The sequence below is a fragment of the Oculina patagonica genome, chromosome 13 (genome assembly GCF_052425735.1).
Source record: "Oculina patagonica isolate OP01 chromosome 13, crgOcupat, whole genome shotgun sequence".
NCBI lineage: Eukaryota > Metazoa > Cnidaria > Anthozoa > Scleractinia > Oculinidae > Oculina > Oculina patagonica.
In genome coordinates this window covers 6,654,458-6,680,880 of record NC_135770.1, presented here as the reverse complement: position 1 = coordinate 6,680,880, position 26,423 = coordinate 6,654,458, and the positions used below count along the sequence as shown (strand labels likewise).

Sequence of the window (26,423 nt, the reverse complement as noted above, 5' to 3'; positions counted from 1 at the left end):
ATTGCAATTTGAGAAGTTTGCGGAAAATCTGTGAAATGCGTTTGTCTCAACAGGTTTCGTCCAAGATTGTAGTTGATTTTGAATTTAATTTTTAGCTCTTTTTTAACGTTGTAAAGCACAATTGACAATTTTTACCTGCAATATAAATAAGTAAATAAATCATTATTTATTATTATTGTTTGTGTAGCGCGCGGATATTTTAAAGCAAGCGCGCGCTTTCTTTTCAAAGGAAACAACACGATTGTTGCGTCACTTGCAACAACGGACAAAGACTAGAAAGCTTTCCGAGAGCAACGTAGCTCTTTCTTGCAATAGAAAACCTTGATTCGGTAGTGAAACTAGAGAAAACTGGATTGGACTGCTACTGAAAGGATTTGTTAGAATAAGATGATGAAAGGTATATTGCATTGGAAGATTACAAAGAGCGCTCCGAGAACTTGAGAAAAGAGTTGACAAGTATTTTGAAGACTTTGGTGATATTCGGAAAAAATGTGCAAGCAAGCACATGCGGATGTAAAGAGGTTCCAGCTGAAAGCTAAAGTGGATAAGAAGATAGTGAAGAGAGATGCTGAGATACAAGCTGCTATGTGGATGGATGTTGTGTTTCAAGGCGGCTAAATATGCTCTTGTAGGGAGAATATATATAAGCGTGTTTGATAATGGATGCTGATGCTATATTGATTTTAAAGTAATTTTACCGAAGAATCTACTCGAAAAGAAAAGTTAAAAAGTAAGTGTGCAATAATTGATCACCTAAGAGAGCTTAAAAGAGGCAGACTGCATGTGTCGATATCCCGCGTTACCCGCGGGAAGTGAACACTGAAGATCCCGAAATTTCAGAATATTCTCGACTCCTTTTTAAATCGAAAAGAGATGAATGAATCTTAGTAACAGTCGGTTTACAGTCGGTTTACTTTGTATGTTGAACACAACCGAAGCGAAAAGTAACGGTTTACAACGGTTTACAACGGTTTACAGAGGCAATAAAATATGATCATCAGAGTTTTTTTCAATAGATGTAAACCGTGTAAACCGTGTGTAAACCGTGTGTAAACCGTTAAAATAAGCTCAAATCCTCTTGTAAACCGTTCAAAATAACAGTATTTACAATTATTTAACTTTATAGCAAGTAACTTGGCAGCACGGATTCCATTTGGAACAAAAAACTTCGATTTAGTATAGGAAAACTGTCGTTTGCAATAGTTTTATATTAACCACCAGTCCGTCACGAGTCATTTGATTTGACACGCTTGGGACGAAATCGCGTGACGTTATTGTATACTTTAATCCACAAAAATCATTGTTTTTTTCTTTACAATCTGAATTTGCGTCATCTCATTTTATCACGCTTGAGACGTTATCGCGCGAGAGAACTTTCGTTCCATTCCTTTCAAATGCTAAATTTGTTCAATTTCTTTTCGTTCTCTGCACTGAACGCTTCTCGGTTTTATTACGAAATTCGGGTTTAATTTAATATACTCATTGTATACTCTATTCTTTTGTAAATCAAAAACGCTATTGGAGAAAGTGGTACAAATTGGTCTAATTACAACAAGTTACATGCATGAAAATCTCATTTTTTTGTTCATCTGAAGTTTTAGAGGCAGATTCTTCACTTAAAACTCGTTCAAATCAATATAGCATCAGTATGCCTTTATAAACACACCTATTCTACCTGCAAAAGCATCTAGGGCAGCCTTGAAATGCTACATGTCTGCAACAGTCACTTTTAAGATATTCTTAGAATAATTCATTTTTACAGCCCCCCTCCCCCATTTCAATGTTGTAAAATGAAGGATTATTTGCGCAGTATGTTGGGGAGCTCAACATTGAAAAGGGGAGAGGGGAGAAAAGGAATGAGTTTGGATATCGTGGCAACACGTTCGACGAAGGCTGTATAAGGCACTGCAAATACGATATACCCAAGTAGGAGCTCCTGACTCAAGCAATGACCGATAAAACAATGTATTCTACACCCCCCCCCCCCCAAAAAAAAAAAAAAAAACAAATACTAGAATATCTGAATAATAAACCTTTTCATGATTCACCAGCGTTTGAAAAGTGATGATGTCCGAAAAGGGAAAAGTTGAGAACAGTAATATAGGAAAAAATAAATTAAAAAATAATAATAGAAAAAAAAAAAACAGAGCAATTCCTGGAGCCGTAGGGTCGAATCTTCACGCGGGGAGGAATTTACACAGCCCCCAAGCCGTTCAGTGTAAACCCTATACTGGAAGATTCGAACCCGCGACTTTGAGGTGATGAAGCTACATCAGCCGCCGGCAGCGATGCCACTTCGCCACCTCCGAAATCCCTTGAGTTGCAAGCAAAAGTTTTGCCTCTGTATAGTTGGTTATAATTAATTAGCTTCCGCCGGAAGTCGGCTGAAATCGAGTGCACACCAAGTTATAGAAAATGGGCTAAGATTATTTCGCGGCAGTGAAACTTATTTCAAACCTGGCGAAACATTTTTGGACCAGGCGGTCTGATGTCGGTCATTATCCTGCGCATTTCGATGGCGTAGTTTATGACCTTTTTCCTAATTCGGTTAAGCAACAACAAACATCACATCATTTCCAACAAGCTGTTGTCTTTACTTATAGTTTTGTTCAGTTGAGTTTCACATATTAAGACGAAAGTGCCAAGCGAAAAAAATGAGTGTTTACGTTTCGTCTACAAGAAGCCAAATGTACTGCGAAGTTTCATCCAAATTTGAATACAAGCTAGTACACAGACTAATGAATAAGTGCCAAACCATTTGTTAAACGTATTGTTATATGTGTATTTCACAGTTTGATCTATTGTTCATTTTCAGCACTTGAACACTTCCATTTTATAGCCGACATTGACTTGAGAACGACATTAAGCCAACGTCGAAAAGTACGTTGTCGGTTAAACATTTTCTTTTACTGTAATTATAACTTTATGGCGATAACTGGTGACATAGATTATACACACACTCTTCGAGGAGAAACAGTTTTAAAAATTCAAAAGCCGGTGAAAAACGCTTGAAGCGCTGGTACTGTGCTCAAAGCCCTCAAAAGTGTTTTCTTTTTCTCAACTGTTTTGAAATAATTTTAGGCGGAGCACAGTTGTTCAAAAGATGGATAACGCTTTCCACCGAATAAATCGCTATCCAGTGGATAAATGTTAACAAAACATACTGCGCTACTAACGGGATAGTGATTTATCGGCAATTTGAGAAGTTTGGGGAAAATCTGTGAAATGCGTTTGTCTCAACAGGTTTCGTCCAAGATTGTAGTTGATTTCGAATTTAATTTTTAGCTCTTTTTTAACGTTGTAAAGCACAATTGACAATTTTTACCTGCAATATAAATAAATAAATAAATCATTATTTATTATTATTGTTTGTGTAGCGCGCGGATATTTTAAAGCAAGCGCGCGCTTTCTTTTCAAAGGAAACAACACGATTGTTGCGTCACTTGCAACAACGGACAAAGACTAGAAAGCTTTCCGAGAGCAACGTAGCTCTTTCTTACAATAGAAAACCTTGATTCGGTAGTGAAACTAGAGAAAACTGGATTGGACTGCTACTGAAAGGATTTGTTAGAATAAGATGATGAAAGGTCTATTGCATTGGAAGATTACAAAGAGCGCTCCGAGAACTTGAGAAAAGAGTTGACAAGTATTTTGAAGACTTTGGTGATATTCGGAAAAAATGTGCAAGCAAGCACATGCGGATGTAAAGAGGTTCCAGCTGAAAGCTAAAGTGGAGAAGAAGATAGTGAAGAGAGATGCTGAGATACAAGCTGCTATGTGGATGGATGTTGTGTTTCAAGGCGGCTAAATATGCTCTTGTAGGGAGAATATATATAAGCGTGTTTGATAATGGATGCTGATGCTATATTGATTTTAAAGTAATTTTACCGAAGAATCTACTCGAAAAGAAAAGTTAAAAAGTAAGCGTGCAATAATTGATCACCTAAGAGAGCTTAAAAGAGGCAGACTGCATGTGTCGATATCCCGCGTTACCCGCGGGAAGTGAACACTGAAGATCCCGAAATTTCAGAATATTCTCGACTCCTTTTTAAATCGAAAAGAGATGAATGAATCTTAGTAACAGTCGGTTTACAGTCGGTTTACTTTGTATGTTGAACACAACCGAAGCGAAAAGTAACGGTTTACAACGGTTTACAACGGTTTACAACGGTTTACAGAGGCAATAAAATATGATCATCAGAGTTTTTTTCAATAGATATAAACCGTGTAAACCGTGTGTAAACCGTTTGTAAACCGTTAAAATAAGCTCAAATCCTCTTGTAAACCGTTCAAAATCACAGTATTTACAATTATTTAACGTTATAGCAAGTAACTTGGCAGCACGGATTCCATTTGGAACAAAAAACTTCGATTTAGTATAGGAAAACTGTCGTTTGCAATAGTTTTATATTAACCACCAGTCCGTCACGAGTCATTTGATTTGACACGCTTGGGACGAAATCGCGTGACGTTATTGTATACTTTAATCCACAAAAATCATTGTTTTTTCTTTACAATCTGAATTTGCGTCATCTCATTTTATCACGCTTGAGACGTAATCGCGCGAGAGAACTTTCGTTCCATTCCTTTCAAATGCTAAATTTGTTCAATTTCTTTTCGTTCTCTGCACTGAACGCTTCTCGGTTTTATTACGAAATTCGGGTTCAATTTAATATAGTCATTCTATACTCTATTCTTTTGTAAATCAAAAACGCTATTGGAGAAAGTGGTACAAATTGGTCTAATTACAACAAGTTACATGCATGAAAATCTCATTTTTTTGTTCATCTGAAGTTTTAGAGGCAGATTCTTCACTTAAAACTCGTTCAAATCAATATAGCATCAGTATGCCTTTATAAACACACCTATTCTACCTGCAAAAGCATCTAGGGCAGCCTTGAAATGCTACATGTCTGCAACAGTCACTTTTAAGATATTCTTAGAATAATTCATTTTTACAGCCCCCTCCCCCATTTCAATGTTGTAAAATGAAGGATTATTTGCGCAGTATGTTGGGGAGCTCAACATTGAAAAGGGGAGTGGGGAGAAAAGGAATGAGTTTGGATATCGTGGCAACACGTTCGACGAGGGCTGTATAAGGCACTGCAAATACGATATACCCAAGTAGGAGCTCCTGACTCAAGCAATGACCGATAAAACAATGTATTCTACGCTCCCCCCCCCCCCCCCCCCCCCCAAAAAAAAAAAAAAAACCGATAAAACGAACTTTTTTATAACAAAGTACCCGGTTTAGAGAGCGATATATTCTTCGGCCAAGTCAAAGTTACATACAGCAAAGATGAATTGGAACAGAACACAATCTCCCAGTCCTTTCGGCAATCTTACTGTATATCGAGGAGGCCATCTCTTCACCTATATCCCCACCCCACACCCCATAAACAAGGCACATTGACAGCAAAAATAAAACATCTCTAGCCTGAAGGTTTGAAACTGATCCAATGCAAGCTGGAACCGGAAAAAGGTCAATGAAGGGTTGAAGCTCAGCGCCAACAAAGACTATGTGTTTTTGTCTACCTTTGATCACACAGGCATAAGGTTTGCTCTCTGTCGAAGACTTTGTCAAAGCTTGATAATTATCGCAGCCTTTCCAGACGAAGTTATGGAAATATCAAAGACGCGCCCGGTCTCCAACACGATGGTGTTTTCATCGATATTTCTCTCCGTTATTTGCTTCGCGGGATTGATTCACGTCGAGATCGAGCTTCACGTTCATCGACAAATGCTTCAAGCCTTGAATCAACAAAGAGAAGAAAATCTCAGGCCACTAAACACAGCAAACGACGAAAATGAGTCTGTGATGAAAATGTTACACAGTGATTCAAACAAAGGTGAGTAATACAATTATCGAGAAAATAGTTATATATAGGCGTAGATTTATATTTATCTGAAGAAGCTACAGCTGAAAATAAGGAAGTTGAAACATGACTCCTGTGAATCGCCATCCCATGTTCTTATTTTGAGAAAACAATATATTCCAAGCATTCTAGCGCCCCTATATTCAAGTACTACAGTAATTCATGAATGCACAACAACTTGAAGTTTATAACTGAGTTAAAAATTACGTTTTACACCTCAAAACATGCACTTCCCTTGTAAGACGGTATCAAAGAAAAAACGTTATAAGAAAGTAGTCCTTTTCAGCATTAATAAATATTTCATACGACTTCCTTTAATGATAATACCGAGTGACGGAAATTCGATGTCGCTATGGCTGAAGGCCTATCCCTAATTTAGTGAGGCAAAATTTAGCATTCAGTGACATTTATATGCGTGAGACTTAAAGTTATCCTACAGAAAAATGAGAAGTGAGATAGACATTTAACAAGTGATTGTTTTTCTCTTTTCAAAAACTGTGGGCATTTAAAACAAATTGAAACACAGAGCACAAACATTTCAGTGAAGAATGAAAACCTAAGCTAATTTCAAAAATATGTTTTCTGGCCAAAAGTCTAATTTATAGCTATTGTACTACTCGCACTGCTTTTAAGTATAAGCCATACGGTTTAAGTTTTCCCGACAATTTCAGAACAAATCAAATCAACGGTAATACTTTGAATAAGTTCCGCGGATCTCGATTTCATATGAAGGTCTTGTTACCCTTTTCAGGTTGTAAGTCACTGTCCACCTCTTCAACAACAATAACAACAATAACATTTATAACGAGCAAATTCCATGAAATGTTCAAATGCGCATGACAACATTAAAAACCTAATAACAATAATTTAATAACAACTACGAATGAATGAGCTTAAAAAAAAACGAACAGTGCTGGCCCTTCTTATGTCAAACTGGGTAGCACATTCCATAGTTTCGGTGCAGATTATCTCAAGCAATCCTTCTGTGCACTGTCAAATTTATCCTTTTGGTGCGTAACGGAAGCTCTGAAAAGTCCGTTTAGTAGACTGAGTGAAACATAAACTAAGTAGATTCATTCTGTAATTTTCCTTCTAGCACAACACATTCGTAACAAACGCCACGTGCCGGAAATAACAAACAAGAAAACAAACACCAGCGAAACCATCGATCGTGACGACATCAAAAGAGAAGTTCAAATTGCTCTAAGTAGCCTGGTCTGTAATGCTCAATGCAACAAAGGCATTAGAGGAAGACGAGGCAGGCCTGGTCCCAGAGGCTCTCCAGGTAAACATGGGCCGCCCGGGCCGCAAGGACCACAGGGACCTAAAGGAAACCAAGGTACTCAGGGAATTCAGGGAACTCCGGGATCTAAAGGCGACCAAGGCCCCCAAGGACCCAAGGGCGATCCTGGTAAATCTATCTCAGCCCCTTCAATTGTGGCACCTCCGATGTCTATGGTGGTAAACGAAACTGGTACAGCCTCGTTTCAGTGCGAGGCTGAAGGATACCCGGAACCTGAAGTCACGTGGCTGAAACAGAATTCCAGTCTGGTCGCGGACAAACGAGTTGTGCCGTCACGTGGAGGTCTAATGATAACAGATGTGACGTCACAAGATGAAGGAATGTACACTTGTGTAGCAAGAAATATTCTTGGAGAAATGACGTCATCGGCTTCGTTATCTGTTCAAGGTAAATAACAAGTATTACATTTTTCAACTGTATCGAGGCTGTATTTGCAATTAATTGCATGACTATACTGAGCTATTAGCTAAAAAAGAAAGCTATCGTCTGGGTGAAAAGAAAAAAACCTCCAATAAATTAATCATCCATTATAGTTCACCACTAAATTTTATTCGATTCTGATTGGTTTTAATTGATCACGTGACGCGATAGTGTTCATCCGCGAAGGGCTCTTTCAGGGCACAGTGCTCGTCCGAGAAGAAGCCCGGATGGATAGTGCCCGCCCGTGTAATTTCTTGTAAACAACGGGCCTACAGACAGAGAAACCCTACTAAATTCACTGCATTTAGTAGGTTTCTTGTCTGGTTTTGTATCTTTTTTATTAATTTAATTCGGCTTTTAATTGAGTTTTTTATCCTGAAAAGTAAAAAATAATTTACGATGCTCGTTTTTAATTGGGCGCGCAGAAGCTGATAGCTGCCCCTTGGAAATTTGATGTCCTTAAAAACTGGCATATTTGTTTTAAGAACATCAAATTTTCGCGGGGCAACTGTCAGCCGATAGTTCCTCGACAGAAACACTCTATTGTTTAATCAGAATTTAGTATTTCTAGCCAACTTGTAGCTATGGAAAATATTCCCAATCTGTCAAGTTCTCTCAATTGCATCTTCCTTCTAGGTCAATAATTATCATTTTATAACTGTTTTTTATTCGTTTCTTTAATCTAGTTGGTGCGGTGATCACTCAGAAGCCCTCATCTGTCATCGTTGAAGAAGGACAGAACGTGGACCTGGTCTGTCAAGCTACTGGTCAGCCGACACCAACAGTTACGTGGCGAAAAGCGTTCAGTCAATTGCCAAAGGCTCCAGTTGTCAGTGAAAAATTGACCATACACAATATAGCAAAATCAGATGGTGGGGATTATGTGTGCGTGGCAAAGAACCTCCTTGAAGAGGACTCTGCTGTCGCACAAGTGACAGTGATTGATGAACTCAAATTTACCTTAACCCCTCCAGTGAAAGTTGTTGCATCAGATTTTAGCAATGTAATACTGCACTGTACAGCTCATGGCTCAGTTGACATTGATTGGAAAAGAGCGGGTCAAAATCTTCCTCAGAATCATGTCCTTTATCCAAACGGAACTTTGCTTCTTCGAAGCGTTTCTTCGAGTGATGCTGGGACTTATACCTGCGAAGCAAAAAATTCTCAACGTTCTATCGAGGCAGCAACTGCTGTTGAAGTACTGAAACCCATGTCAAGCTGTAGCGATTTAAAGTCGAGTCGCAGTGGAAGCTCTTCAGGTAATTATATGATTGACCCTGATGGCAAAGGAGGCGTGACTCCCTTCAGTGTGTACTGTGACATGAGTGACAAGGGCGGCGTAGGCGTGACGGTCATAAGTCACGACAGTGAGAGTAGAACCCATGTTAATAACAAATCTCCTGGATGTTATAGTGCAGGATGTTACGGTAAAGATGTGAGGTACACTGGAGTCAGCACCGCGCAGCTAGCAGCACTCACTCGAGTCTCACAGAACTGTGAACAGTTTATCAAGTTTGAGTGCAATAATGACATTTCGTTTATTGAGGGCAGTTCTGCTTGGTGGGTGTCACGTGATGGAACACGGATGAACTACTGGGGCGTAGCTACAGGCCATGACAACATGTGCGCATGCGGAGTAACAAACTCTTGTACTGGTGGTAAAAAGTGTAACTGCGACAACAGTGGCAGTGGTTGGTTTGAGGACAGCGGTCTGTTGACAGACAAGTCTGCTCTGCCTGTGACACAAATCAGACTGGGAGACTTAGATCACTCAAGCGAAGAAGGATATCATACATTAGGAAAACTCAAGTGTTATGGTCAGGCGTAAGGTTATATAATAGCTTGACATCACTGGCAGTTGCTTTACAACGTCAACAGACCTCATAAGTATGATAAAGAGAACTTATATGACTGCATTTATCATCATGCAAACCTCAGTTTGCGAAAGCGAAAGTAAATAGTAAAAAGGAGTTCATGTGATCTTACTCAAATAGTATGGAATGAATAGCACTTTATGCTTTAGCTTTAATATCATTTAAAGAAACAAAAGACAATTTAATTTACCAGTTAATATGATAGCATTTTAGAAAAATATTCCTTTAGTTTTAATGTAGGTGAAACTAATACCGACGCAACAGTGTAGCTTCCAAAGTGTTAATAAACTCTTATTTCAGTACAATTGCTGTAACGAAGACAAGCACGTATACAAAACCCTGCGTATTCTTCTTCATGTTATTTGACAAAGAAGAAAGAACGTTCCGAGACCAAAGTTATATTACTAAGCCCGGATTTCGTTTTCATTTTTCTCTCAAGGTCCCAATAAAAAACTTGAATAACTACAAGGCTCCAAGGCTAAAAAGTTGAATTTTTTCTGACTGTGTAAAAGAAATGGGAAAAGGGAATTTCAGATCCCCTGCTGCCACGCCCACCCCCCTCCCCCCCCCCCCCTTTCCCCTCTCCATATATACTTAGTTGACTATGTGGTCCCCGCCTCTTTGTGTTCTTTCTGAAGCAGAAATATTACGTAAAAACTCCAATATTGTGAAACTAAATTTTAAGTTTTTCCAGTCCCTTCACTTTGTGTGCCCCCCTCTTTTCACCCTCCCGTCTTCCGCCTCCCTTAAGGTTCCCACTCGCTTTACTATAGCTACCAGGTTCACAATCCTTCTCCTTGAACGCCTTTGCACTTCAAAAGTGTGTGTGAGTTCGGTAGGCGAATCACGCCCCAGAAGCGAAGATATGGAACCTGCCGAAAATCGCGCCCCAAGCATTGCCCCACCCTTATTGGCAGGCTTTACGTTGATCCCTGAAACAATAATCGGAAAATTGAACGTCGTACAAGACGATAGATTATTTTTCAGTCCAGACATGTAACCCTAAACAAAGAGCAAAATTAGTCCAGTTCTGGCCCTCTTTCTCTCTCGCGGCCGAACTGGACTAGCCTGCAACTCTTCATTGTTACTCACACTACAATTAGGGACTGGTCAATAAGTACAGGGGGGTGGGCCGGAGCAGAAAGGGGGTGGGTCATCAGTTTTTGGGCCCTCGAAAAGGGGTGGGTTATGTAGTTTTGATCTACACGTAGGGGGTGGGTCATCTTATTTATTCACTAACTTTTAACTGTTATAGTTCCAAGAAAAGTTGTATTCATCAGTATATAAAATTGATAAATTTCTCCATTTAAGCAGTTTTAAATGAATTTCTAGCGATTTCAAAAGGCCCAAATATAAAAATTTCCCTAGGGAGCATGCCCCCTGACCCCCCTAGATGGCTTGTAATCATTTCATCAGTTTACCTGACTCTCTTCAACCTGCATAGATTCAAGCTGGGCTTTAGGCCTTTTAATACCAGTAAACTCTTTTCTCAAATAATTTGCAAATATGAATGACTGACAGTGGTTGTATTTTATGTTATTAATTTCTGTATAAAAATATGAACTCTTCAGTAATTGATTATGAATTAATATCATATACTGATTCAGTTTCCCCATGGACTTTACATACAAATACGTGGAAAACTTACAAAAGGCTAGTATGAGAAGTGATAAATTCATCCTTCTTTGGTGTGTTAAGAAATGGAAAAAGAAGTACATGGAACAGCAGTGTCCATCAGGAAAAATGTCTATGTAGGGAATTTCACTTTAAAAGCTGAAGTCAAATAAAAAATCTCCAACACCTAACAGATGTAAAAGAAATGATAGGTCCCTTGATTTTTTTTTAGCAAAGGGGGTGGGTCATGTAATTTTCAACCGCCTGTTAGGGGTGGGTTAGTCAGTTTTGAGCCAGACGGAAGGGGTGGGTCACAAATTTTCTAGCCACCACTTTTCTAATTGCTCCGGTCCACCCCCCTGATACTTATTGACCAGTCCCTTATTTCAAAGCAATATGCCGCTGGTAGGCGTATAGACTCCGACCGATCCTCTTGAATTTTAGCACTTTTAGCAATTTTAACAATTAAAGTAACCAGATGTAATGAATCGCTTTCTACCCAAGGCCCAGCCGGTATATCATAAATGTTATATACAGTTCAGCCCGGCCAACGTTATACTAACAGTGAAATGTATTGGGACAACACTCCGGTATAACAAACCTGTAATATATCGAGGACAATTTCCCAGTCCCTTGGTAAGTCGTTATATTGCGACCTTACTTTACTATCGAGGAGGCCATTCCCTCGCCCATACCCCCTTCTCCACACCTCACGAACATAACGCATTGACAGCAAAAATGAAAGAGCTCTAGCCCAAAGGTTTGAAACAGATCCAATGCAAACTTAAGGTGGCTTAATACAGTTTTGAGAGGGTAAGTGAGCCCAACTTTTAACTCTCGTTAAAAATATTCAGGAATGTTCTTTCTTTCTCTTATTACTGTTTTTTAAAGCATATAGCCATCATATGCGACATTTGACCAATAAAAATGCTAATAAACAATCAATAAAGAGCCAAAATGAATAGCCGAGTGCCTAGGAGGGGACTGGGCACTAGTTGTTTTAACAGCGTTTTTCTCAAAATCTACCCGTATGACCCCACCTCAAAATTTCAGAAATTACAAATTGGCTTTGATTAAACATCCATGCAAAATAAAATAAAAATCTGTAAGACAGAATTTGAGATATTTTTTAAAGGGGCAAAATATCACATTTTCCTATTTTGCGAAAAATCTGTCTTACAGATTTTTATTTTATCCTGCATGAATGTTAAATCAAAGCCAATTTGTAATTTCTGAAATTTTGAGGTGGGGTCATACGGGTAGATTTCGAGAAAAACGCTGTTGAAACAACTAGTGCCCAGTCCCCTCTTAAGCACTCGGCCATTCATTTTGGCTCTTTATTGATTGTTTATTAGCATTTTTATTGGCCAAATGTCGCATATGATGGATATACGCTTTAAACAACAGTAATAAGAGAAAGAAAAGACATTCCTGAATATTTTTAAAGAGAGTTAAAAGTTGGGCTCACTTAACCCCTCAAAACTGTATTAAGCCACCTTAAACCGGAAAAGGGTCAAAGAAGGGTTAGAGCTCACAGCCAACAAACAATGTGTTTTTGTCTGCCTTTGAGCACACAGGCACAAGTTACGCTCTGTATCGAAGACTTTTGTCAAAGCTTGATAATTCTCGTAGCCTCGCCGGACGGTGTTATGGAGATATCAAAGACACGCCCAGTCTCCAACACGGTGGTATTTTCATCGATATTTCTCTCCGTTATTTGCTTTGCGGGATTGATTCACGTCGAGATCGAACTTCATGTTCATCGACAAATGCTTCAAGTTTTGAATCAACAAAGAGAAGAAAAGCTCGAGCTACGAAACACAGCAAACGACGAAAATGAGTCTGTGATGAAAATGTTACACAGTGATTCAAACAAAGGTGAGTAATACAGTGATTGAGGAGATAATTATATTCAAGGAATTTTATTTAGCTGAAGAAGCTACAGCTGAAACTAAGGAAGTTGAAACGTGACTCCTGTGAATCAACATCCCGTGTTCTCATTTTGGGGGAAATAATTTCGAGTATCCTAGCGCCCCTATATTCTAGTAAAAACTAATACACAGTAAATTTGAAGTTTTCTAACAGAGTTAAAACTTGCGTTTTACATCTAAAAATAAACGGGCTTCCATTGTAAGACGGTATCAAGAAAATATGTTATTGGAAAGTGATCCTTTCAGCATTAATAAATATAACATACGACTTCCTTTTAAGATAATACCGATGACAAAAATTCGATGTCGCTATGGATGCAGGCCAATCCCGGGAAGCTAATTCAGTACTTCTCTAGTGAGGCAAAATTGAGCATTCAGTTTATTTATGCGTGAGACTTAATTGTCATAGTCTGTAAGATTCGAACTTTGACCGGCCACCGTACCTCACCGATTTCGCTGAAATTTGGCATGCAGTCTTGTTTTAGGGTCCTAACTACCAAATGGATATTAAAAAGTTTCAATTCTTTTTATTTTGGAAAATGTCGAGAAGGCCGATTTGAAGCGTCCGTGACGGCCCGCCAACATGGCGGATCGAAGGTGTTCTTGCTACTTCGACACTGAACCTGCCGTCACAGTTTCTCGATCATACTTGGTACAGTTATAAAGAACTATCTTTCTTCTTTCAATTTATCAAAATAGATTCGGCAAATGCTGAGTTTGAATGATCAACGGCCAAAAAGTTCGAAGGTATGTTAACGATGTTTTGAACAGCCTCAAATTTACTACAAAATGAAAGGCTTATAACTCCACTGTTATCTCGATTAAGAACTAGCCAATTACCATGAACAAAGCTTGTTCATTGGTGAATTGATTCCATTAATAAAAAAAATTGGGGAAATGTTACAGTTAAGAATAAAAAATTATAGAACCTCTAGTAAATTGGCCATTTCAGCGCCATTTCAGCGGATCAGCTCATTAACAGCACATAATTGGGAGAAACATGAAAGGGTTGCGGTCGTTTAAAATAAACAGTTTTCATGTATTCTTTGCTTATATTAAACAAATACATGATCTTTGCCAAAGATATGGCGATTTTTGAGCGTACGATTGTTTTTGCAAATTTTTATATCGGCGACTTTGTTGTCGAGATTATACGCTGTTGTAATTCAATATTCGTTTCACAAGAACTTCTGTTGCTCGCATTTTCCAAATCACTGTTTAAAAACTTGCCCATTCCGTAACAGAGTCATTCTTAATTTGTCTTTAAAAATTACTAGGAATGCAAGAATGTCATAGAACGGTTTTATACTAGTGAAAATACCTGTCAGACATAACTTCAACTGTTCGTGTTATTCGACTGTTTTCACAAATATGCAAATTAAGGAATTCTTAAAGTGCCTATCTTTAACTATTTCACGCTTAAAGATTCCTCTATATCTTTTCGCCTACCTTTTGGCCAAACGAAGTTTTGTGTCTCCAGGCAGAATACGCGTTATCAGCAATGAAAGTCGAAGAGATACAGAAGCTCGAGTAAAATTAAAACTGCTGTGAAATGAACATCGTTTGAGCTTGACGCCTATTTATAGATTGCGCCCCGTTAATTAAGTTTATTTATTTGACGATCAGATAAAAATCAATGAATGATCAGAGTCAAAAAAGTCCATTTCTAAGCACGAAAAACACAGATATTTCTTTCAGAAGCATTTATGCATAGAAATACCGGTTTATTATTGACTGTTGACGCGGTTAAAAAAAATACTCGGCTTCCAGCGGTAAATCTGCATTTACAATTGTTGGGAGTTTGGGGTGTTTTTTTGGTGATGTTATTGGGGGGGGGGGGGGGGGGGTGTGGAAGTGGTACCTCCGTATTCTCTTTACATCTCTGACACAGTACTCTGAATGTTGAACAAAAGAGCTCATCTGTTAATAAGCATAATGCGAGCTGTTTTCGAAATAAACATGACTTTACGTTTGTGTCATCAGTAATTTAGCGTTCGAAGAAGGCGTGGCTGAGTCGCGGCAAGAAGAGCGTAATAACAGTGAAGCTAACACATTTTCCTCATTGAATTGAAATGAATGTCGAATCAATCCTTCTTAGGGCAAGTTAAAATAAACAAATGTTTTTCGTCCAGATTTTTACAATAAGAGAACGGGTCAGCACTTGGCTGTTTTTGTTATCTCGGACTTTTTTTTTTTTTATTACAGTCGAACCTCTCGATAAGGACACCTCTCTAATACGGCAACCTCTATTACGGACAACCTCTGATGCCCCGACAAAATTCTCATTTATTTTCTTTAAAAGAATCCCCATAATACGAAACCCCTCTTATTCGGACAATGGACACTAAATCTCGGCCTCAGGGAACAAATTCATATAACGTAACCTCTTTATATATATTACGGACACTTCGGTGATCAGGTGATGACATTTTGTGTTCGTACGTAATGCAGTTTCCTGTGTATGATTTCAAAATCAACAACGTAACGCTTTATTCACCTTAGACCATTTCGGATTTTTGCTTAGTGTTATTTTTTTCTACTTTCAGCTGTCAATAAAGTCAAATGGACGTCATAGTGATGACCTCTATAACAGGAACACCTCTCTACTACGGACACTTTGCTCTGTCCCTTCTGTGTCCGTGTTAGAGAGGTTCGACTATATTTCCAATTGAATGTTTACTTTACAATTTATCACCCTCCCCTAGGGATAAGTTGAAGTTCATCGGTCAAAGAACTTAACGCATTGTCCCCCAAAAGCTCTATCCAGGACTGTTTGGTCCAGAGTCCAGCGCAGTGACCATTGGGCCATCAAGCTTACCAACCGTGCAAGAAAGTGCAAAAATCCGCTCGTATAAGCTCTGGGGTTGTACAGTTTGGTTAGAAGTGTGGGCTTTTAAATGCGGTAGGTCTTTTATCCGTGGGGGGGGGGGGGGTGCTGGGCTTAAAGCGAAATGAGAAAACTTCTCTAAATGTAGTGTTGCCGCGACTCAGCCACGCCTTCTTCGAACGCTATAATTACTGATGACACAAACGTAAAGTCATGTTTATTTCGAAAACAGCTCGCATTATGCTTATTAACAGATGAGCTCTTTTGTTCAACATTCAGAGTACTGTGTCAGAGATGTAAAGAGAATACGGAGGTACCACTTCCACACCCCCCCCCCCCCCAATAACATCACCAAAAAAACACCCCAAACTCCCAACAATTGTAAATGCAGATTTACCGCTGGAAGCCGAGTATTTTTTTTAACCGCGTCAACAGTCAATAATAAACCGGTATTTCTATGCATAAATGCTTCTGAAAGAAATATCTGTGTTTTTCGTGCTTAGAAATGGACTTTTTTGACTCTGATCATTCATTGATTTTTATCTGATCGTCAAATAAATAAACTTAATTAACGGGGCGCAATCTATAAATAGGCGTCAAGCTCAAACGATGTTCATTTCACAGCAGTTTTAATTTTACTCGAGCTTCTGTATCTCTTCGACTTTCATTGCTGATAACGCGTATTCTGCCTGGAGACACAAAACTTCGTTTGGCCAAAAGGTGGGCGAAAAGATATAGAGGAATCTTTAAGCGTGAAATAGTTAAAGATAGGCACTTTAAGAATTCCTTAATTTGCATATTTGTGAAAACAGTCGAATAACACGAACAGTTGAAGTTATGTCTGACAGGTATTTTCACTAGTATAAAACCGTTCTATGACATTCTTGCATTCATGGTAATTGGCTAGTTCTTAATCGAGATAACAGTGGAGTTATAAGCCTTTAATTTTGTAGTAAATTTGAGGCTGTTCAAAACATCGTTAACATACCTTCGAACTTTTTGGCCGTTGATCATTCAAACTCAACATTTGCCGAATCTACTTCGATAAATTGAAAGAAGAAAGATAGTTCTTTATAACTGTACCAAGTATGATCGAGAAACTGTGACGGCAGGTTCAGTGTCGAAGTAACAAGAACACCTTCGATCCGTCATGTTGGCGGGCCGTCACGGACGCTACAAATCGGCCTTCTCGACATTTTCCAAAATAAAAAGAATTGAAACTTTTTAATATCCATTTGGTAGTAAGGACCCTAAAACAACACTGCATGCCAAATTTCAGCGAAATCGGTGAGGTACGGTGGCCGCGAACGTTTAAAATAGCTCGAAAGTTATGGAGTATTACACTTTTAAGTGTAATACTCCATACTTTAAAAAGTTATCCGCTACAGAAAAATGAGAAGTGAGATAAACATTTAACAAGTGATTGTTTTTCTCTTTTCAACAACTGTGGACATTTTAAAAAAAGAAACACTGAGCACAAACATTTCAGTGAAGAATGAAAACCTAAGCTAATTTCAAAAGTATGTTAACTGGCCAGAAGCCTATTTTTACCTCTTGTACTACTCGCACTGCTTTTCAGTACAAGCCATACGGTTTTTGTTTTCCCGACAATTTCAGAACAAATCAAATCAGCGGTGATAATTTGAATAAGTTCCGATCTCGATTTATCATGAAGGTCTTGTTAACCTTTTCAGGTTGTAAGTCACTGTCTTCCTCTTCAACAATAAAACATTTATAATGCGCAAATTCCATGAAATGTTCAAATGCGCATGACAAGATTAAAAATGGAAAAAAGGATATAGAGCTAAAATTACATTTAAAAGTAAACTTACAATGATTTAAAAACAACTACGATAAAAATGCTTGACGTGAAAGGTGGGTTTTTAGCTTGGCTTTAAAAATACTAACGGTGCTGGCGATTCTTATGTCAAATGATAGCACATTCCATAGTTTCGGTGCAGCACAGGTAAAAGAACGGTGCAGCACAGGCAGAATAATTCAGACAGTGCACAAAAGGTTAAACTTTTGTAATTCCTCTGTGTATTGTTAAATTCAACCTTTTAGTACGTAACTGAAGCTTTGAAAAGCCCGTTTAGTAGACTAAGTGAAACATCACCTAAGTCATTCTGTGATGTTCATTGCAGGACAACACATTCGTAACAAACGCCACGTGCCGGAAACAACAGACACGAAAACGAATTCCAGCGAAACCATCGATCGTGAAGTCATCAGAAGACTGCAACTTGCTTTGAGTAGCCTGGCCTGCAATGTCAACTGCCCTAAAAGCATCAGGGGAAGACAAGGCAGGCCTGGTCCCAGAGGCTCTCCAGGTAAACATGGACCGCCAGGTCCGCAAGGACCACAGGGACCTAAAGGTAACCAAGGTACTCAGGGAATTCAGGGACCTCCTGGACCTAAAGGTGACCCAGGCCCCCAAGGAACCAAGGGCGACCCTGGTAAATCTATCTCAGCCCCTTCAATCGTGGCACTTCCAATATCCTTGGTGGTAAACGAAACTGGTGCAGCCTCGTTTCAGTGCGAGGCTGAAGGAAACCCGGAACCTGAAGTCACGTGGCTGAAGCAGAATTCCAGTCTTGTCGCGGACAAACGAGTTGTGCCGTCACGTGGTGGCTTGATGATAACAGATGTGACGTCGCATGATGAGGGAACGTACACTTGTGTAGCAAGAAATATTCTTGGAGAAATGACGTCATCGGCTACGTTATCTGTTCAAGGTGAATAGTGTTATAATTGGAACATAAAATATTGACACGTGAAGTAATGTTTGCAATTAAAGCAAGAAACTAATCAGTGCTTCACCGAAATTGGAATCCATTACATCTGTGTTGCCGATGAGTCACGGGTTCAAATTCCGTTATTAGAGCACTGATTAAATTGGTTCTATTGCAAAAGCAACTGTGAGTATTGTGTTTTCAGTATGATTCATTAATACACACCATTGTCAGTGTCATAATTGCAAGTCATTTTATTTAAACTTAATTAACCCTATTCAGACCAGGGGGGGGGGGGCTTTTGAGGCCCGCGCTGACTTTGAACTTTTATAACTTTTTTAAGATTTAACCAAACGCTGCCAAACTTTCTGAGTTTTCCTAAAATTTATCTGGCAACAATTTGGTAGGGTTGGATGATGTGTCAGGAACTTGACATCACCATGACAACGGTATTTTGACAGGCATGTTTTCCCAAATTTGTAATTTTGCGTGTTTCTGTTAATAAAAATCAACTTAAGGACGGTGCCTCCTATTGTTACTGCGCACTTGTTCTGCGCATCACGCAATGTATCGAACACACTGGACGCGCGCGCTTTTGATTAATTTGCTCGCTCAAAATGACGAATTCAACTACGCGACCAAGCGCGCGACTTAAAATCAAGAAAGATTTCTGCTGCGACGAAATCCAGTTTATGGACATATACTAAGCCAGGCACAGCGGAAAAGCAACATTTTAGTTCCCATTGACCTCTTAAAATTGCTCACATTAACAGTTTAAAACAAATCGCTAAGCACTCAAACGTAACTCGCAAACTGCTAACTACATATGGCATGCGCGCGCGAGATGCAAATATTTAACTCGCTAGGGAGGACACACAAACAGGCCTTCTCTGCAGAACACACAAACAGGCCTTCTCTGCAGATATAGAAAAGGCCTTCTTACAGATCGAACTGAACTCCTTAGACAGAGACGCAACGAGATTCCTGTGGCTTAAAGATATCAATTAACCCGTTGACAGTAAAAGCAACTTGGAGGCTTAAATATTTTGCCAAGTTCTATTTGGAGCGACACCCTCGTCCTTTCTGCTGAACGCAACAATACAATATCACCTAAGTCAAAAGGACGATTGGGTAGCACGGGACCTTATGAAAAACATGTATATGGATAACGTGATAACCGGAACTGATTGCGATAATAAGTCCTTAGAATATTACTCATTATCGAAAAGGTACCTTCGAGAAGCAGGTATGAATCTACGCCAATGGACTTCTAACTCAGACGCTCTAAATCGCAAAGCACAAGAAGATCATATACAAGCAGCTCCAACAACAAAAATCTTGGGACTCACCTGGAATTCAACAAGTAACACGCTCTCACTTTCAATCGAGAAAATGATCAGAGAAAGAGATGCTATCACAAAAACAACAAAGCGAACAACACTAAGCTTCGCATCAAAATTGTTTGACCCGCTCGGCTTCGTGGAACCTATTACAGTAAAGGCAAAGATTATGCTTCAAGACCTGTGGAAACAAACCTTAAGTTGGGATGAAAGTCTACCAGACGAACAAAAAGAACAGTGGCTAAAATGGATTGATGATATCCACAATTTAACCTCAATTGAAGTACCCAGACAGTACTTCTTCGCAAACGTTACAAAAACTCAATTGCACATATTTTGTGACAGCAGCCAACAGGCTTACGGAGCGTTCGCTTACTTAAGAGGATTGTCAGCTGACAACGGAATACACACTGCATTCCTTATGGCTAAAACCAGAGTCGCACCCTTGAAAACGACGACACTACCACGACTAGAGCTATTAGCAGCACTCTTGGGAGCAAAACTATTCCAATACCTAAACAAACCTTAGAGCTTGTAAACAGCAGTGAAGTTATATACTGGAGTGATTCACAAATTGTGTTATCTTGGTTATCTTCCAACAAACAACTACAACAATTCGTTCGAACTCGAGTTCACAAGATACAAGAAATCACATCATCCCAAACTTGGAGGTTTTGCCCAACGTCTATGAACCCAGCTGACTTGATAACTCGTGGAGTAAGCACTATTATATTCAACGATAAGAAAAAAATATGGTTTGAGGGACCTCCATGGCTTAGCGAACCAGAGGAACAATGGCCTCCATATCCCCAAAATTTATTTCATGAAGCACTTCAAAACTTACAGATGGAAATTGTCACAAACGTCGCAGATGATCCAAATATACTAAACATCATTGACATAACAAGATACAGCACCCTAATCCATCTACTCAGAGTCACTGCCCGCGTTATCAACTTCGCAAGAAAATGGAGAAAAAGAAAAGTATACAGTGAAACTTTTACAGCGAAAGATATCGTGGAAGCAAGGAATGTCTTGCTGAAAGCTACTCAACATAAAATCTACAGACAAGAAATTTCATACCTGAAGAACAAAGACAAATCCAGACAACCTGCCATCATACGACAACTCGATCTTTATCTTGACAATGAAGATATCATACGCTGTCGTGGTAGACTACAGTATACAGATCTGCCTCACGACACAAAATTTCCTATCCTCATACCAAAGGACAACTACTTAACTACACTCATCGTCTATTCTATGCATAAGTAGGTAATGCATGGTGGAGTACGAGAAACATTTATTCACATCAGACAAACATATTGGATACCTCAAGGTCGACAACTCGTAAAAAAGAATCATATCAAAATGCGTAACATGCAGAAAAGTGGAAGGACCACCCTTTCGCTCTGTACCCACACCACCGTTACCACAATCAAGAGTCCAACAATCCCTAGTATTTCAATTTACAGGGATCGATTACGCAGGACCTCTATATGTCCGCGACCAGACAAATCAAACCTCATCTAAAATGTACATATGTCTTTTCACATGTGCGGTAGTAAGAGCCATACACCTTGAATTAGTAGAAGATCAGACCACCGATGCTTTCCTTAGAGCATTCAGACGATTCATAAGCCGTCGAGGAGTTCCGGAGTGTATCATTTCAGACAATGCAAAAACCTTCAAAGCCGGAGCTCAAGAACTTCAAACAATCAAAACTCAAATTCTTGGAACAGGTTCATCCAAACAGTTCCTCGCTCATCACAACATAACTTGGAAATTCATCACTGAGAGAGCTCCGTGGTGGGGAGGATTTTACGAGCGGCTTATTGGTCTAATGAAAAGACGTTTAAAGAAAACTCTGGGGAAAGCCTGCCTAAACATGATTGAACTAAACACAATACTTACTGAAGTAGAAGCAGTGCTAAACAGCCGACCCTTAACATACCCTTACACAGACATCAACGATGCCTCTCCTCTGACACCATCACATTTTTTTATGTGGATACCGTCTCCTAACATTACCAGACACGAATGCTAAAGAAAACGAAGCAGATCCAGACTATATTCCATCTGAGATGTCAACAAAAGCACTGATAAAAAGAGCTCAGTATCAGAAAACACTAATATACGCCATCTGGACACGATGGAAAACTGAATATCTGACAAGTCTGCGAGAACATCACACTTGTCGAAAGAGAATAGTAAACAAAAAGACAGTTGCTATTGGAGATGTTGTTCTCATACACGATAGCACCCCACGAAACCAATGGAAAATAGGTGTGGTAACTAGCCTACACACGGGGAAAGATGGACTCGCAAGATCTGTATCTCTAAGAGTACCTTCTGGAAAGGAACTATCACGACCTGTAGAGAAACTTTATCCGTTAGAGATGTCAGACATACCGACTAACAAAAACATAGAAAAAGCTCCTGAAAATGATATACAACGTCCTCCTTTACGACTTGCCGCTCAGAAGGCAGCACAGAGAATCAAGGAACAAATAGAATAACCACTGATATTGAAGGGAACAATATAAGACATTTCTTTTTACTCTTTACACATGAATGTATAAAGGAAAAATGTAACAGACCCCAAAAACGATTCGATAGAGCTTGAAAAGAACTCGTATAACTTTTAAAAACGCGCGGTAACCCCTACTTTTTATTTTATAAAATGGAAGTGGGAAGTCTATAGAGCACATGTTTAATTTGTGATTCAGTGAAAAAAAAATTAGGCCGATTTTCTGGCCGTGCAAATGAGAGCGGTTAGAGTCAAAAATTGCTCAAACGCAATTATTTTGTTACTAAAATCGTGGATCACGCAGTTTCATAGACATTATTTGTTAGTTATTGTAAGTGTTGTTATATTTTATGGTGATTTTGTTCATGAAAAACCAACTTCAAATGGAATTTGCAAGAAAATTTTATTTCATTTTATGTCTTTTTTAAAATGCCACTTCAGCACTTTATTCTAGTTTTTTCAAACCTAATTATCTCGAAAATTTGCGTGGCTACCCCCAATTTTCTTTTTGGATTTTAATAGCCCTTGGTAACATCTACATTTCTTGCATAGTCTTCGGCCAGGCAAAATTACTTCGTTATTAGTAGGCACCGTCCTTAAATGGAATTATTTTTACATTCTTACGGATTTAAAGCACATTTTTATTCATTTTGAGTACTTTGCAGTGATTTTGGGTGGTTTTCTGGCATTTTGAAAAAATTTTGAAATCCAAGATGGCGGATCCAAGATGGCGGCTGTTTTGACATCATGATGTAATTGTCACGTGACGTGACGTCACCATCCCACGTGACATATACCAAAAGAAAGAGTTTCGGACATACAATACATCCTATAAGTTTCATGGTGATTGCTTAAATATTCTGGAAGTTACATGGGGGGGGGGGGGCTTCCGAAGTCCCCCCACGGTCTGAGAAGGTCCAAAAAAGCCCGGTCTGAATAGGGTTAAAGCAGTAAAATGTTTGCATGCAGCAACTTGAAAGAAGCCTACGTTTGGGAAAATTACATTAGAATGTAATATTTTTCACCGACATAAAGTTGTGAAAACAGTCTCTGTCAAGTGTTCTCAATTTCTTCTCTACACTCGGGTGAACAAGTGCCAGTTGATGGCGACATCACTTCTCTGAAAAGTGACTGAGCCGGCGGTTTTTCTCCTAGAAGTTGCTAAGCAACATGACGTATTTGTTCGTGCAATTCCCAACAACGTGCATCGTTGCTGAGTCTCGCGCATGGTTTGATAAATACAACTACCGTGATTGCCTGCAGGCGCGCGCTATAGAGGGAATCGGCATGAGCGCTCGCGCTAGTTTTTGATTGGATAAAATAATTCTGAAATTCTTCGAGTGCTTCAACGAAGATTTGCCAAAACTGGCACTTATTCCCCCGACCGTTAAGTTCTGTATCTGTTCACTTGTGAGTCTTTTTTATTTGCTTTTTTCTTTTCTCAGTCTTGTTTTTTCTTGATATATTTTTCCTTTTTCGTACATTTAGTTGGCGCGGTGATCACTCGGAAGCCCTCATCTGTCATCATTGAAGGAGGACAGAATGTGAGCCTGGTCTGCCAAGCTACTGGTCAGCCGACTCCAACGGTCACGTGGCGTAAGTGGTATAATAACGCAATGAAAAAGCGATTCAAGGTTGAAAAAGACAAAATGGTTATTCTCAGTGTAACAAAAGCTGACGGGGAAGATTACGTTTGTTCAGCCAAAAATCTGCTCAATGAAGATTCGGCCGTGGCACAAATTACAGTCATCGAAGAACTCAAGTTTAAGTTGCTTCCACCTGTGAAACTTGTCGTATTAAGTTCTAGCGATGTGATTCTGAACTGTACAGCTCAGGGGGCTTCAGAAATTTTCTGGAAACGATCAGACACAAGTCATCTCCCAAACCATATTATGTATCCAAATGGAACTTTAGTTGTCAAGAGAGTTACTTCAAACCATGCCGGAACTTACACGTGTGTGGCCAGAAATTTTCATCGCTCCATTAAAGCTAACGCTCTTATCAAGGTTCTCCCAAAATCTTGCAGCAATTTTAAAACGAGCCGCAGTGGAAGCTCTTCAGGTAATTATATGATTGACCCTGATGGCAAAGGTGGCGTGATTCCCTTCAGTGTGTACTGTGACATGAATGACAAGAGCAGTGTCGGCGTGACGATCATAAGTCACGACAGTGAGAGTAGAACCCATGTTGGTCCTAATGGATGTAGTGGTCGAGGATGTTACAGTAAAGATGTGCGATACACTGGAGTCAGCACCGCTCAGCTAGCAGCACTCACTCGAGTCTCACAGAACTGTGAACAGTTTATCAAGTTTGAGTGCAATAATGACGTGACGTTTATTGAGCACAGCTATGCTTGGTGGGTGTCACGTGATGGAACACAAATGAACTACTGGGGCGGAGCTACAGGCCATGACAAGATGTGCGCATGCGGAGTAACTAACTCTTGTACTGGTGGTAAAAAGTGTAACTGTCATAACTATGCAAGTGGTTGGAGAGAGGACAGCGGTCTGTTGACAGACAAGTCTGCTCTGCCTGTGACACAAATCAGACTGGGAGACTTGGATGGCTCAAAGGAAGAAGGATATCATACATTAGGAAAACTCAAGTGTTATGGTCAGGCGTAAAAGTTATGGCTTGACGTCACTGACAGTTGCTTTACAAAACTAACAGACCTCAGCGAGTATGATAAATAGAACTTATATCATTCCATTTATCATCATCTATACCTCAGTTTATTAATGAATTTAGCGATCGCGAAAGTAAAAAGGAGTGCATGTGATCTTAGTAGTAACACTGAATCGTGCCAAACAGTATGGACTGAATACCACTTTATGCTTTAACTTTAACAGTATTTAGACAAACAATTACCAGTTATGATATCATTTGAGAAAAAAAAACCTTTAGATCTAATGTAGATGAAACTATTAAATACCAAACCATTTTATTGTCCCAACACTGTAGTTTCCTGTGTCAATAAATTCTTATTTCAGTGCAATTGTTGTAACGTAGTCAAGGACATATACATCTTGCTTATTTCTTTTCATGTTATTTGACAAAAAAAAAAAAAAAAAAAAAATGTTTCCGAGACCAAGGTAACATAATTCCGCCCGAATTCAGAAATTATTCCTCCCATTTTTTTTTCTCAAGGTCCCAATAAAGAATTTGAATAACTCCAAGGCTCCAAGGAGAAAAAAAATGAATTTTCAATGCAGGGAACCTTGAGTAAAAGATATGGGAAAAGGGAATTTTAGATCCCCTGCCACTCCCCCCCCCCCCCCCCCGCGCCGCTCTCCCATATACTTAGTTCACTAGGTGGTCCCCGCTTCTTTTTGTTCTTTCTAAAGCAAAAAATTTAATTACGCAAAAACTCCAATGTTGCGAAAATAAATTTCCAGTTTTTCACAGTTCCCTCCACCTTGGGAGCCCCTTTTTTCACTCTCTCGTCTCCCGCCTCCCATAAGATTCCCACTCGCTTTACTATAGCTACCAGGTTCCCGCTCCTTTCTCTTTGAATACTTACACACTCCAAAAGAGTGAGTGAATTTGAAAGGTGAATCATTTGCCCGACAAACGAAGTTCTGGAATGTGCGCGAAAGTCGAGCGCCGAGCATTACCCCACCCTTATAAACAGGCACGCTACGACGTTGTTCCTCGTGAAAATAGTCACTCGGTTCCTAGCAACAATAATCGGAAAAGTGCACGTTGATCAAGATGATAGATTATTTTTCAGTCCAGACATGTACTGAAGGTGCGTTTTCCCTTCGTAAAATATCATTCCCATTCTTGATTCCTAAACAAAAGGCGAAATCTGCAACTCTACATTGTTCTTCACGCTACAAATGCTTCAAACAATATGCCGCAAGTTGTATAGACTCCGACCGAACAATCCCCTAAAGGTTCATCATTATACATTTAAACCATGATATAATGAGCCCCTTTATAATGACACAATATTCATCCCAGCCATATAAAAATG

At 39.3% G+C, this 26,423-nt stretch overlaps 2 protein-coding genes and 1 pseudogene across 3 annotated transcripts in view; all 3 read left to right on the top strand.

Annotated features, from left to right (window-relative positions):
* The window catches only part of LOC144634936 (uncharacterized), a 153,404-nt pseudogene that overhangs the window by 77,070 nt on the left and 49,911 nt on the right, over positions 1-26,423 (top strand). The window lies entirely within an intron of this gene.
* On the top strand, positions 5,621-9,427 carry LOC144634941 (uncharacterized). Its single transcript, XM_078493991.1, has 3 exons — positions 5,621-5,849; positions 6,973-7,566; positions 8,286-9,427. Exons 1-3 carry the CDS (start codon positions 5,621-5,623, stop codon positions 9,425-9,427), a joined length of 1,965 nt encoding a protein of 654 aa, XP_078350117.1.
* Positions 12,737-25,412, top strand: LOC144634944 (uncharacterized). Its single transcript, XM_078493995.1, has 3 exons — positions 12,737-12,965; positions 17,990-18,580; positions 23,936-25,412. Exons 1-3 carry the CDS (start codon positions 12,737-12,739, stop codon positions 25,069-25,071), a joined length of 1,956 nt encoding a protein of 651 aa, XP_078350121.1. The 3' UTR covers positions 25,072-25,412.